Source organism: Salminus brasiliensis, chromosome 8 (assembly GCF_030463535.1).
Source record: "Salminus brasiliensis chromosome 8, fSalBra1.hap2, whole genome shotgun sequence".
NCBI classification, from domain to species: domain Eukaryota; kingdom Metazoa; phylum Chordata; class Actinopteri; order Characiformes; family Bryconidae; genus Salminus; species Salminus brasiliensis.
The window spans coordinates 3888171-3901944 of record NC_132885.1 but is presented as its reverse complement, the minus strand read 5'-3'; the positions used below and the strand labels follow the sequence as shown (position 1 = coordinate 3901944).

At 44.0% G+C, this 13774-nt stretch overlaps 1 protein-coding gene across 1 annotated transcript in view; it reads right to left on the bottom strand.

Annotated features, from left to right (window-relative positions):
* cwc22 (CWC22 spliceosome associated protein homolog) overlaps positions 1–13429 on the bottom strand; it is a 69669-nt gene extending 56240 nt beyond the window's left edge. Inside the window, exons 1-2 of the mRNA XM_072685406.1 lie at positions 13331–13429; positions 6671–6770 (exon numbers count right to left, since the gene is read on the bottom strand). Coding sequence (XP_072541507.1) covers positions 6671–6770; positions 13331–13396 — 166 coding nt within the window. The 5' untranslated portion in view covers positions 13397–13429. The remainder of the gene's footprint in view (positions 1–6670; positions 6771–13330) is intronic.
* Positions 13430–13774: the final 345 nt, after the last annotated feature.

The following is a 13774-nucleotide window of genomic DNA, read 5'->3' as shown; positions in this document are numbered from 1 at the left end:
CAGTGAATGAGCAGATGTCCCAATACTTTTGTCATCTTCAAAAGCTTACCATTCTTACTTATAATGTTCTAAAAGACAAATCAGCTTTGATCTGGCTTTTCATTCACAGACGACTTAAGACTCGTAGTGGCTTAAACTGCATCTGTGGTGATGGTGAAGCTGGACCAAAATATCTGGTGAATTTGATACTTTGGAAAAGTAGGTGCCGGCCCGAGCAGACTGCATTAGAGCACATTTCCAAAAACACAGAGGGGAGGTGAATGTATTGTAAAGGTTTAGGGCTCATTATTGCTGCCCTGATGCAGCAGCTGTGGCTTCAGGACACACAAATCACAAACCGTGACAAAACCTCCGACGGCAGAATCAGCCCTACATGGTGGAGGGCGCTCCAGAAACGGCTGAGACCGGCAGAGCCGGGAGAGAAAAGCGTTTAGTGGCGTGTAAAACGCCATCGGTGCGACACCTGCGATTCTCTGCAGTGCAGCAGAGTGGTTTGGGCGGTGTTGCGCTGCGCTCTGCTCTCAGCACACTTAGCTAAAGGAAATCAAACCACAGAACATACAGGTGCACTTGTAAGAGTGTACTCATAAAAAAATATAGATATAGAGATATAGTGACCAGAGGACCGCTGTTTCAAATTCCGGTCATGCTGCTAGCCATCGGCCGCCAGGGCTAAGGCTACACCTAACGATAATTTTTTAAAATCAATTAATCTAACAATTTTTTTGGATTAGTCAATTAATTTCACAACTACTTTTTAGATTACTCTAATGTGTTAAGAATTAAAATAATTTCTCCAAAATAATATAAAAATCATTATGTATTATGTAATATTTTAAATATTGCAATATTTTCTTTCTTAAAGACACAGAATGCACTTGAGGGCCCTATTCAGTCAGTATTTAGGTCTGTCATGATCATGTTGGCCATTGATGTGGATCATACATACATGTCCCAGAAATATCTGCGATAATCAAAGTGTGTCATATTAGGACCATTTCATGGCACTGATATAACAATAATATAATAATGCAATTAATTCTGAGGATGTCCACATTTTTTTGGACACCCCTTCTAATTTACACATTTGCCTACTTTTAAACTTCATCAATTGCAGAGAGACATGCACTTGTGCAGCTTGAGTTTTTTGCTATTCTGTGACAAAAAAACCCTTGTGTTAACAGCTTGACAGTCAAACGTAAAATCTCAGACACAAGAATTCATGTAAAAGAAATAAAGTGCAACATATTTCAATTAAATGTAAAAATTCTAAATTCAAGTTACTTTCCAGATTAACACTGGAGCACGTTTTACAGTTTAAACAAAACTGATGAGCATGGGGGCTGAAACAGTATAAAAATCTAAAAAACAAAAGGATACTGTAATCTGCTTGTGTATTTGAAGTGAACTGAAATTCTCATTAATAATTTTATTTTATTTATTGTCTTTATTTTTTGAATATTTTGAGTAATACTGTTTTTGTACTACTGTGCACTGAAAAAAAATCCAAATTATTAAATAAAATTTCAGTGCACAGTAGTACAAAAAAAACAGTATTACTCAAAATATTCCAAAAATAAAGACAATAAATAAAATAACTTAATAAAATCCAAATTATTCAATAAAATTTAAGTTATTTTATTTATTGTCTGTATTTTTGCAATATTTTAAGTAATGCTGTTTTTTTTTTGTTTGTTTTTGGATCTCTCATTACCCTGAGGCAGAGACTGGAGGACGTATGGACCAAGACTCGAGCATCGACTCCCCCCAGCATCGACTCGAGAAGACCTGAGCTGCTTTTCCAAGCTGGATTTCTTGCTGTTAGTTGATGCCTGATCGAGGGCACCGCACTGCTTAGATAGGGTAGGGTTTGCTTTGATCTAAGCATCATAACTGCACGTTACTCTGATCCTGAGCCATCACGGCGAGAATCCCGGCAGTGTGGGAATCAGGTTCAGTGAACGGATCGGTCCTGTGGACAAGCCTAATTATCTGATAACCAAGCCAGCGAACATCGTTAGTATCAAGGCCGATATTCAATCCTGGTATCGGACCGGTGCGTCCCTAGTTTCGAACATACATATAGTCCGCTTAACCCGTTGACCCGGAGAAGCTTAAATCCCCTAGCTGCAATCCCGACCTCCCGCTTTCCCCCAAACCTGCTTTTCCTTTTCAGAGGAAACACACGGCTGTGACGGACGATTCCACTCAAGCTTCATTCAGACGAGCATGCCCACAAAACCAAGCCGACAAAGACGGCCATTCAAACGCTCCCCATTCACACAGCGGGGTTTCAAAGACCCTAATTTTCACAATCTGACTCAACACAAACCTTTTTTGGCATGACAGCGGGTGTAATTGCACCTCCATCACGGCTTCATTTTACAACGGTTGTGTAAAACGACAAATAAAAGCCCCCATGGGAGTGAATCTGCCCTACATTTTCAAACTCCATGCTCGTCACTCAACCACTGCAACAGTTTGGTGAACAAAAATCAAGTAAACCACTGACCCAAACAACAACCACCAAAAATTGACCTTTTTTTAGGCTTATGGATCAGACGCTTGCCTACAGTGAATCATGGCGGTGGCCCGGTGATGTTCTGGGGCTGCTTTGCTTCCTCTGCCATTGCAAACCTGCAGCGTGTGGAGGGAGGGCATGATGGACCTTGCAACAGGACAATGATCCCAAGCAGACCTCAAAGCCCACCATGGCTTGGTTTCAGAAGTTGCCCTGGTAGGTTCTACTGGAGTTGCAGTCACAGACGCCTGGCTTGAAGCTCATCGAAAATTTTTGGTGGGAACTGAAGGGTGCCGCTGCAGCTGCAAATCCAAAAATATCAGTGAACTGGAGGCCACTGAGCATGAGGAATGGGCTGAGATTCCTCGGAAACGTTCCTCGAAGCTTATTAAAAGTGGTCTTTTGGGATGAAGTTGGAGAAAGTGCTTGTTCTATTAGTTGTGTTAAGATATTTTAATCAGTCTTGTTTGATTAGTTTATTGCAAACAGCTGAAAATGTGTACATTTTGCTAATAAACCTAATTTGCAATGAGGGTTGGATAATTTTAAGTGCAACTGTATGCAATTACATGACAGTGCAGCATTACAAACAAATAAACAGAGCATTAGCAGCTAAAATAATCCAACTCAGTGGCTAAACAGCTCAACCTTTCAAGGATCTCTCCAATATTCCCGGGACATTTCTAGCAATTTTCTTCCACGACTGAAAAAAAGTCTAAACGTGTAGGTTTTCCAAGATGCATGGAAACTAATATCAGCCCAATAACCACCCATACCAATATGCCACCTCCATTAGCCTCATAGCTTCACTGCAAAACTAAACATCTACTTAATAACTTAATTATTAACTTTTACATTTACATTTGTTGCATTTCGCTGACACCCTTATCCAGAGCGACTTACAAGATTACTCACATTACAGAGGTGGGTCAGTGTAGTGTTAGGAGTCTTGCCCATAGACACTTATTGGTGTAGCGCAGCATAGACACCCAGACCAGGAATCGAACCCCAGTCTCCAATGTGATGTGGTAGCTAACTGGCAGGACGTGGAGTCATCAGTTGCACCATACCAATCCACACAAGTTTTGCTGGTGGATTTACTTCTATTAATGATTTAACTGGCCAGTTCATAGTGGTTAAAATTACATTATCTGGACAAAAGTATTGGGACACCTGCTCAAACATTGTTTCTTCTGAAATCAAGGCTATTAAAAATTGTTGATCCTGCTTTTATTAGAGTAACTGTCTCTACTGTCCAGGGAAGAAGGCTTCCACTAGATTGTGGAGGAGCATTGCTGTGAGTATCTGATTGCTTTCAGCGACGGGAGCATCAATAAGGTCAGGATGTGAGATAATCACCACCCCACCTCATCAGCTTGGATGGAGCACCATCCATCGAGAACACAGTTCTTCCATTTGCCCACCAAACATATCTAGGCTGATTGTGAATCTATGTTGCATGGCTTTAATTTAGCCACAGGAGCAGAAAAACAGCCCCTCACTGCACTGTAACCGGTTAGAGCTTGGTTGTGGAGTCAGTAGACTTTGGGTGCAGTGTAGTGAAACGTGCAGATGTCCTTGGGCGAGCGTCTGGGGAGACGCGAGGTTGACACTGCCGTCAGCCGGGCCACAGATTCGGGCGGATTTGCAACAGCTGAGCAGAACAGATGATTGAAAGCATTATCTGGACAATAACACGGAGCGACACGCTGACTGGAGCTGCTGGAGCAGAGCTGTGTGTGACGAGCAAGCTCAGTCTGATCAGATAAACCCAACACGGGTCGGCAGCACTGACAAGCCACCACCAGGGGGAGTGTTACAGTCAAACAGTGGCATGTCCAAATGTTTGTGGACACCCCTTCTCCGAATGAACACACACCGCTACTTTAGTTTAGTTGCACCCACTGCTGACAAAGCTGGTATCTTCCCTGTAGAGAAGTACTACCAACAGAATAGAGCCCACAACCACAATCATGGCAACACTGGCACCATGCTGCCTGATGCCAGGCGTGGGCCAGTAGAGGGGTATGAAGCCCCCCAGCATTGAGTAGTGGAGCAGCAGAAGAACTGTGTTCTCTGGAACAATGGATGGTGATGCTCCATCCAAGCTGTGGAGTTCGAGGATGATGAGGTGGGGGTGGTGACCATCTAACGTTCCTGTCACTGAATGCAATCAGATACTCACAGCAATCTAGTAGAAAGCCTTCTTCTCTGGACAGTAGAGACAGTAGAGTTACTCCAACAAAAGCAGGATCAACTCTTTTTAATAGTCTTGATTTCAGAAGAAACGATGTTTGAGCAAATGTCCAAATACTTTTGTCCATATAATGCATTTTAAACCACTATGAACTGACCAGCTAAATCATTAACAGAAGTCTAAAACCAGCCACACCACCAGCAAAACTTGCAACGCTATGAGCTCACAGGCATGAAAGTGAGCCCAGAGTGTCCTCAACACTTCACACAGAGGTATGGCTGAGCAAACTGGAGCTCCCTCAGGCGCTCGGTGACTGGGTTTGTTCCCGTTCCTGAACGTACGAGCTGCTGACTCTGGGAACATTAAAAGTAGGTCTCAGCTGGGAGGACCCAGAAAGCTCCCACATGTGCTCACCATGCAAAGTATTTAAGGCAACCATGCTGAAAGATGGTCTGATCTGTAGTATGACCCGTAATGCAACATGTGACTGGACTACTAGCAGACAGCAGACCTCACTTTAGCCACGTGGTTCTATGGTGTCCTTTAGGTCCAGTCCTGGATTTTCTTCTTGGGAACAGTTCATGTAACTGATGGTCCATGTAGAGTCACACCTACCAAGGATAAAGTCCAGGACTGGAAACTGGATTCAAGGTCCAGATTCAAAGACCTCTGCTCTAATCCTTCATTAGTGGTCAGTTTCTGACCACAGAGCTGCTTGCCTGGATATTTTTGGGTGGTGGCTTGGTTGGTTGCGCAAGTTCATCACTGAGGAAACGAACCCAATCCGATTAGGGCTTTAGGGTGCGCCTCTAAAAATGTGACCACCAGAGGATGTCCTACTCCCTGGGCCCCGGCACACTGTTGTCTTGCAGAACTGATTAGCTCCCAGTGACGATATTTTATCGTATCGTGATAACAGTAAGCTTTTCTAAGCTTAGAAGACTTAGGAGATCAGCTGCAGGGTTCATTACTAACAGTGTAATTAGACTGGGTTAATATGTCTGGTATAAATCACTGTATTCAGTACAGGAGAGGATCTGAATATCAGGGATGCACCGATTCAAAATTAGTATTGGATATCGATGCCGATATTAACAAAATTAGCTGGATCGGGTATCGGATAACTAGGCCCATCAATGGAACTGATCCCTGACAATTAATGACAATTAATTTGTTATATTATATAAAGTCATGTTTAGTGTGGTTGGTGTGGCGCAGCAGATAACACCACTACCCGCCACTGAGCTCCCACACCATGTGGGAGACTGGGGTTCGATTCCCAGTCTGGGTGACTATCCTGTGCTACACTAATAAGAGTCCCTGGGCAAGACTCCTAACACTACATTGGCCCACCTCTGTAATACGAGTCACCCTGGAAGTCGCTCTGGATAAGAGCGTCTGCTAAATGCCGTAAATGTAAATGTTTAAGTCAATCCTGATGCCTTACGTTTCTCCCACATGGTGAGAAGTACGGTTTATTAATTCAGCAACGGTATCGGACTGGTATCGGGTACTGACTGATATGCAAAGTTTATGTATCGATCTCAGTATCAGAACTGAAAAAGCCAGATCGATGCATCCTACTGAACAGTAGTTTCTAAGAATCTGTGGCTACTGATGTTTTTAGTCTGTGATTTACATGCATGTGATAAATATCGTGATACAGTATTTTTACCATATCGCCCAGCCCTAGCTCCCTGTACTGGATCTGACGCCGAACAGCCCAAACCAAACAGTAATGGCTTGGTTCATGCTTCTGAAAATTAGCTACAGCATGGACCAGGCTTAAGAGTTCTGATTAGATATACAGATCTTCCCAGAGCAGCGTTGGATATTTGGATTTGTAAAGCCTACCCCTCATGGCGCCAATACCCTACCCACGATACGCCCGAGGACACGTTCCGATGTCCATGACTTGTCCATGACCTCTAAGGGACGGGAGTTGACCTTACCTCCAGTCCTTCTCTGATCACCCCCATCACTGTCCCCCTCACCCGACGAGCTGGGGCTCCCGCTCTTCTCAGGATTACGCGTCCCACCTGGGCTCGAACGCTAGAAAGAGACAAGCGACACAAGGGAGAGATGAAGAAGGGGTCAGAGAGAGACCTGGCTAACTTTCTTATTCGTGTGTCTACGTCTAACATTACTGTTGAGTTGACGTTCCTCTTGTAGTGGCTGTGTGCTGACTGTTTCTATGTAGTAAGGATTGTAAAGTAGGGCTGCAACTATCGAATATTTTTGGAATCGATTAATCCGTCAATTTTATCATCGATTAATCGGATTAATCAAACCACTATATCAACAGTGTGTTATGCAACATGGGACAGTGGTGGCTCAGCGGTTAGACCTCCGGGCTATTGATGACGGGGTTGTGGGTTCGATTCCCAGGCTCGGCAAGCTGCCACTGTTGGGCCCTTGAGAACCACAGATGGGTTAAATGTGGAGGACACGTTTCGCTGTACAGTGACAAATCCATGCACCTTTACCCTTTACCTTTAATCTGTCCCACATGGTGACGTATACGGTTTATTAGATAAGCGATGATATTTGATTGGTATCGGGTATCAACCGATACGCAAAGTTTATGTATCGTATCAGAACTGAAAAAACCGAATCGGTGCATCCCTATTCGCTACCATGTGGAATTCTGCTCCTTGTAATATTGCTCTGGATTTCTGCATGTAGGGGATAATCTACTACTTGTAATTAGTCTAAAAGTCTGAAACATCAAAAAAATATAAAAATGTAAACAAACTCAATCACGATTCGTTTGATTCACAAGTCAGGTGTGAAAGCACCTCAAATACAGAATTACATTACCACCTGAGGAAACTTCCTGAAACCACCTTACACCCTTCTCCAGCTTCCTGGGCATCAATTATTTTATTTTTTTTATTATTTTATTATACATATATATATATATATATATATATATATATATATATATATATATATATATATATAAAGTGCAGGTATCCATGCATGCTTATCATGTGAGTTTGCGCGCGAGAGCAAGTGCTGAGGTCTTCTGCTGTTTGTGAGCGAGCTGTAACAGCAGCCTGTCTGACACGCTGTTACAACCACTAGGCGCGTCTGCGTCCGCATACTACTCAACAGCGAGCCTCAGACCCGGCCTGATTTCTACAGGGACACCAATCACAGCTGCCGGCGGTTCACTTTCAATCAAAACTCAATTTGCTGCCTGCGTGGAACCCTGCCGAGGCAGCAGACGTGCCCAACACCACCACCACCACCCCCCCCCCCCTTTTCCGCTGGAGGAGCCTGTGCGCCGGGTTTCGAGATGCGAGGTGCAGACGGGTGAAGCTCCGATCCGAGGAGGGCGAGGGAGGAGCAGAGTCGAAGAATAGCCCTGGGTTTGCTTTCCTTCGCAAAAATGAAAAGGCCTCCAGGGAGCAGAAGCAGCGTCCCTTAAGCTTATCTGCGCCCGCTGAGCCAAAGCCAGTGGCGTTTCTGCGAACCAGGAGAGAAGCGGAGGCCTTTGCAGACCGGCTGATACGGGAAACTTATCTACACTGCAGGAACAATGAGAAAACGCCGGGTACTCAGCATCCGGGGTGCATCCGGGATAAGTTATTAACGCTGGCTGGTCAACGCTGTAAAAAGGGATACAGAGAACAGACTCCAGTAAAAGCAGCATAAGCATTTCACCCTGAGCCGGAGAGAAAAGCTACAGATTTAGCATCAAGCCTGCAGCCAGCAGTATCTGCTGCAGCCACAGCGCCATCCAGGTGGACACAAGATGTGTCCCAATACTTTTGTCCATCCGCTCATTTACTGATTCTTCTGAAATCAAGGGTTTTAAAAAGAGCTGTTGATGGATGATCACCATCCCACCCCATCATCCCCAACTCATCCCTGCCGGGGGCTTTATACCCCTCTACTAGCCCACGCCTGGCATTATTAGGCAGCATGGTGCCGATAAGGTCAGGATGTTGATCTGCTCCAGAGGGTCCTATTGTATTGGCAGTGTTTCTCTACAGGGACTAGACAAGCTGTGTGTGTGCATTTGTGTGTGTGTGTCAGCAATGGGTGCAGTGTAATATATCTGAACGCATTCATTAGAAGAGGTGTCCACAAACTTTTGGACATATAGTGCACAGTTTGGACCCCTGAGTTCGGTACGAGTTTCTTACTGATAACAATAACACACAAGTGACCACTTTAACAGAGCCCACTGAGACTACACTACACGAGCGCTGACTTCGGGGGTCTGGGTCAGAAACACAGACAGACGTTAGCTGAGGTCATTAGTTCAGAGGTGCTGAGTGTCAAGACCTCTTAACTTCCAGAGAAACCGCTGGAAGCCCAATCACCCCACGATATTCACGTCCATGAGGAGCGGACGCGACCTTCTGACCAACTGCTCAGACTGAGTGTGTGTGTATTAGTACGCGAGAGTGTGTGTGTGTGTGTATTAGTACGCGAGAGTGTGTGTGTATTAGTACATGTGAGAGTGTGTGTGTGTGTATTAGTACATGTGAGAGTGTGTGTGTGTGTATTAGTACATGTGAGAGTGTGTGTGTGTGTATTAGTACATGTGAGAGTGTGTGTGTATTAGTACATGTGTGTGAGTGTATTAGTACATGTGAGAGTGTGAGTGTGTGTGTGTATTAGTACGTGTGTGAGTGCGCGTGTATTAGTACATGTGAGAGAGTGTGAGTGTGTGTATTAGTACATGTGAGAGTGTGTGTGTATTAGTACGCGAGAGTGTGTGTGTATTAGTACATGTGAGAGTGTGTGTGTGTGTATTAGTACATGTGTGTGAGTGTATTAGTACATGTGAGAGTGCGCGTGTATTAGTACATGTGAGAGAGTGTAGTGTGTGTGTGTATTAGTACATGTGAGAGTGTGTGTGTATTAGTACGCGAGAGTGTGTGTGTATTAGTACATGTGAGAGTGTGTGTGTGTGTATTAGTACATGTGAGAGTGTGTGTGTGTGTATTAGTACATGTGAGAGTGTGTGTGTGTATTAGTACATGTGTGTGAGTGTATTAGTACATGTGAGAGTGTGAGTGTGTGTGTGTATTAGTACGTGTGTGAGTGCGCGTGTATTAGTACATGTGAGAGTGTGAGTGTGTGTGTGTATTAGTACGTGTGTGAGTGCGCGTGTATTAGTACATGTGAGAGTGTGAGTGTGTGTGTGTATTAGTACGTGTGTGAGTGCGCGTGTATTAGTACATGTGAGAGTGTGAGTGTGTGTGTGTATTAGTACGTGTGTGAGTGCGCGTGTATTAGTACATGTGAGAGTGTGTGTGTGTGTATTAGTACATGTGAGAGTGTGTGTGTGTATTAGTACATGTGTGTGAGTGTATTAGTACATGTGAGAGTGTGAGTGTGTGTGTGTATTAGTACGTGTGTGAGTGCGCGTGTATTAGTACATGTGAGAGTGTGAGTGTGTGTGTGTATTAGTACGTGTGTGAGTGCGCGTGTATTAGTACATGTGAGAGTGTGAGTGTGTGTGTGTATTAGTACGTGTGTGAGTGCGCGTGTATTAGTACATGTGAGAGAGTGTGAGTGTGTGTGTGTGTATTAGTACATGTGAGAGTGTGTGTGTATTAGTATGCGAGTGTGTGTGTATTAGTACGCGAGAGTGTGTGTGTGTGTATTAGTACGCGAGAGTGTGTGTGTGTATTAGTACGCGAGAGTGTGTGTGTGTATTAGTACGCGAGAGTGTGTGTGTGTATTAGTACGCGAGAGTGTGTGTGTGTATTAGTACGCGAGAGTGTGTGTGTGTATTAGTACGCGAGAGTGTGTGTGTGTGTGTATTAGTACGCGAGAGTGTGTGTGTGTGTGTATTAGTACGCGAGAGTGTGTGTGTGTGTGTATTAGTACGCGAGAGTGTGTGTGTGTGTGTATTAGTACGCGAGAGTGTGTGTGTGTATTAGTACGCGAGAGTGTGTGTGTGTATTAGTACGCGAGAGTGTGTGTGTGTATTAGTACGCGAGAGTGTGTGTGTGTGTGTATTAGTACGCGAGAGTGTGTGTGTGTGTGTATTAGTACGCGAGAGTGTGTGTGTGTGTGTATTAGTACGCGAGAGTGTGTGTGTGTGTATTAGTACGCGAGAGTGTGTGTGTGTATTAGTACATGTGAGAGTGTGTGTGTGTATTAGTACATGTGAGTGTGTGTGTGTATTAGTACATGTGAGAGTGTGTGTGTGTATTAGTACATGTGAGAGTGTGTGTGTGTATTAGTACATGTGAGAGTGTGTGTGTGTATTAGTACATGTGTGTGAGTGTATTAGTACATGTGAGAGTGTGAGTGTGTATTAGTACATGTGTGAGTGTGAGTGTGTATTAGTACATGTGTGTGAGTGTGTGTGTATTAGTACATGTGAGAGTGTGTGTGTGTATTAGTACATGTGAGAGTGTGTGTGTGTATTAGTACGTGAGAGTGTGTGTGTATTAGTACATGTGTGTGTATTAGTACATGTGAGAGTGTGTGTGTGTGTATTAGTACATGTGTGTGAGTGCGCGTGTATTAGTACATGTGAGAGTGTGTGTGTGTGTGTATTAGTACATGTGTGTGAGTGTGAGTGTGTGTGTGTATTAGTACATGTGAGAGTGTGTGTGTATTAGTACATGTGAGAGAGTGTGAGTGTGTGTGTGTGTGTGTGTGTATTAGTACATGTGTGTGTGTGTATTAGTACATGTTTGTGTGTGTATTAGTACATGTGTGTGAGTGCGCGTGTATTAGTACATGTGAGAGTGTGTGTGTATTAGTACATGTGAGAGTGTGTGTGTATTAGTACATGTGAGAGAGTGTGAGTGTGTGTGTGTGTGTGTGTGTATTAGTACATGTGTGTGTGTATTAGTACATGTTTGTGTGTGTATTAGTACATGTGTGTGAGTGCGCGTGTATTAGTACATTTGAGAGTGTGTGTGTGTATTAGTACGTGTGTGAGTGTATTAGTACATGTGAGAGTGTGTGTGTGTGTATTAGTACATGTGAGAGTGTGTGTGTGTGTATTAGTACATTTGAGAGTGTGTGTGTGTATTAGCACGTGTGTGAGTGCGCGTGTATTAGTACATGAGTGTGTGTGTGTGTGTATTAGTACGCGAGAGTGTGTGTGTGTATTAGTACATGAGAGTGTGTGTGTGTGTGTATTAGTACATGTGAGAGTGTGTGTGTGTGTATTAGTACATGTGAGAGTGTGTGTGTGTGTATTAGTACATGTGAGAGTGTGTGTGTGTGTATTAGTACATGTGAGAGTGTGTGTGTGTGTATTAGTACATTTGAGAGTGTGTGTGTGTATTAGCACGTGTGTGAGTGCGCGTGTATTAGTACATGAGTGTGTGTGTGTGTGTATTAGTACGCGAGAGTGTGTGTGTGTGTATTAGTACATGTGAGAGTGTGTGTGTGTGTATTAGTACATGTGAGAGTGTGTGTGTGTGTATTAGTACATGTGAGAGTGTGTGTGTGTGTATTAGTACATTTGAGAGTGTGTGTGTGTATTAGCACGTGTGTGAGTGCGCGTGTATTAGTACATGAGTGTGTGTGTGTGTGTATTAGTACGCGAGAGTGTGTGTGTGTATTAGTACATGAGAGTGTGTGTGTGTGTGTATTAGTACATTTGAGAGTGTGTGTGTGTGTGTATTAGTACATTTGAGAGTGTGTGTGTGTGTATTAGTACATTTGAGAGTGTGTGTGTGTGTGTATTAGTACATTTGAGAGTGTGTGTGTGTATTAGTACATGAGAGTGTGTGTGTGTGTGTATTAGTACATTTGAGAGTGTGTGTGTGTATTAGTACATGAGAGTGTGTGTGTGTATTAGTACATGAGAGTGTGTGTGTGTGTGTGTATTAGTACGCGAGAGTGTGTGTGTGTGTATTAGTACATGAGAGTGTGTGTGTGTGTGTATTAGTACATGAGAGTGTGTGTATTAGTACGCGAGAGTGTGTGTGTGTGTGTATTAGTACGTGAGAGTGTGCGTGTGTGTATTAGTACGCGAGAGTGTGTGTGTGTATTAGTACATGAGAGTGTGTGTGTGTATTAGTACGCGAGAGTGTGCGTGTGTGTATTAGTGTGTGTATTAGTACATGTGTGTGTGTGTAGTAGTACGTGTGTGTGTGTATTAGTGTGTAGTAGTACATGAGTGTTTATTTGTGTGTGTGTGTGAGTGTGTGTTTATGAGAGAAGTGTGTGTGTGTGTGTATTAGTGTGTGTGTGTGTATTAGTGTGAGTGTGTGTGTATTAGTGTGTGTGTGTGTGTTAGCTGTAGTTATCTAAATGCTAAAAGCAGGGCAGGTTCAGGAGTCACACACTCTCTACACACACTAATCGATCATATGATCAGGGTTTATCTCAGATCTTCTACGTTTTTATAATTACCGCGTTTGATCGATAAATATTGATAACCCGCGCTTATTGATAACCCGCGCTTATTGATAACCCGCGCTTATTGATAACCCGCGCTTATTGATAACCCGCGCGCCCCCGCGAGCGTGTGTCCACACAGGCCGCTCTCCCGCGGGTCTGTCCTCCTCCTCCTCCTCCCCGCTCTCCGCTCCCCGCTCCCCGCTCCCCGCTCCCCCGCTCCCGGTATGATCTCCCACAGCGGTAAACGCTGTCCCCTGTCCCCGGCCCTGTCCTACCTGCCCCGGGCTGCGGGTGAAGCTCTCCGCCGCGTCCTTCTCTCCGGATTCCGCCGAAGCCGCCATGTTCGCCTGCTTCCACCACGAGTGGCGCTACGGGAGCCCGACCGGGACAAACTACAGAAGCCGGAACGCGTTTCAGTCAGAGACGGTATTTCTGTGACGCAGCTTGAGGTCCGAGTCAGAGCCAGTAGATCAGACCTGGTCTGACACTGGTGTGTGTGAGTAAACAAACAAACAAACAAACAAACAAACAAATACATAAATACATACATAAATAAATACATAAATAAATAAATAAATAAAAGTGTACGTATACTCTATGGACAAAAGTATTGGGACACCTGAATAAACTTAACCATAAGGAATATTTCAAGTCAAATCAAAGTGAAACAACAATATTGTAACACTGTATATATATATATATTATTAATATGTGTATAT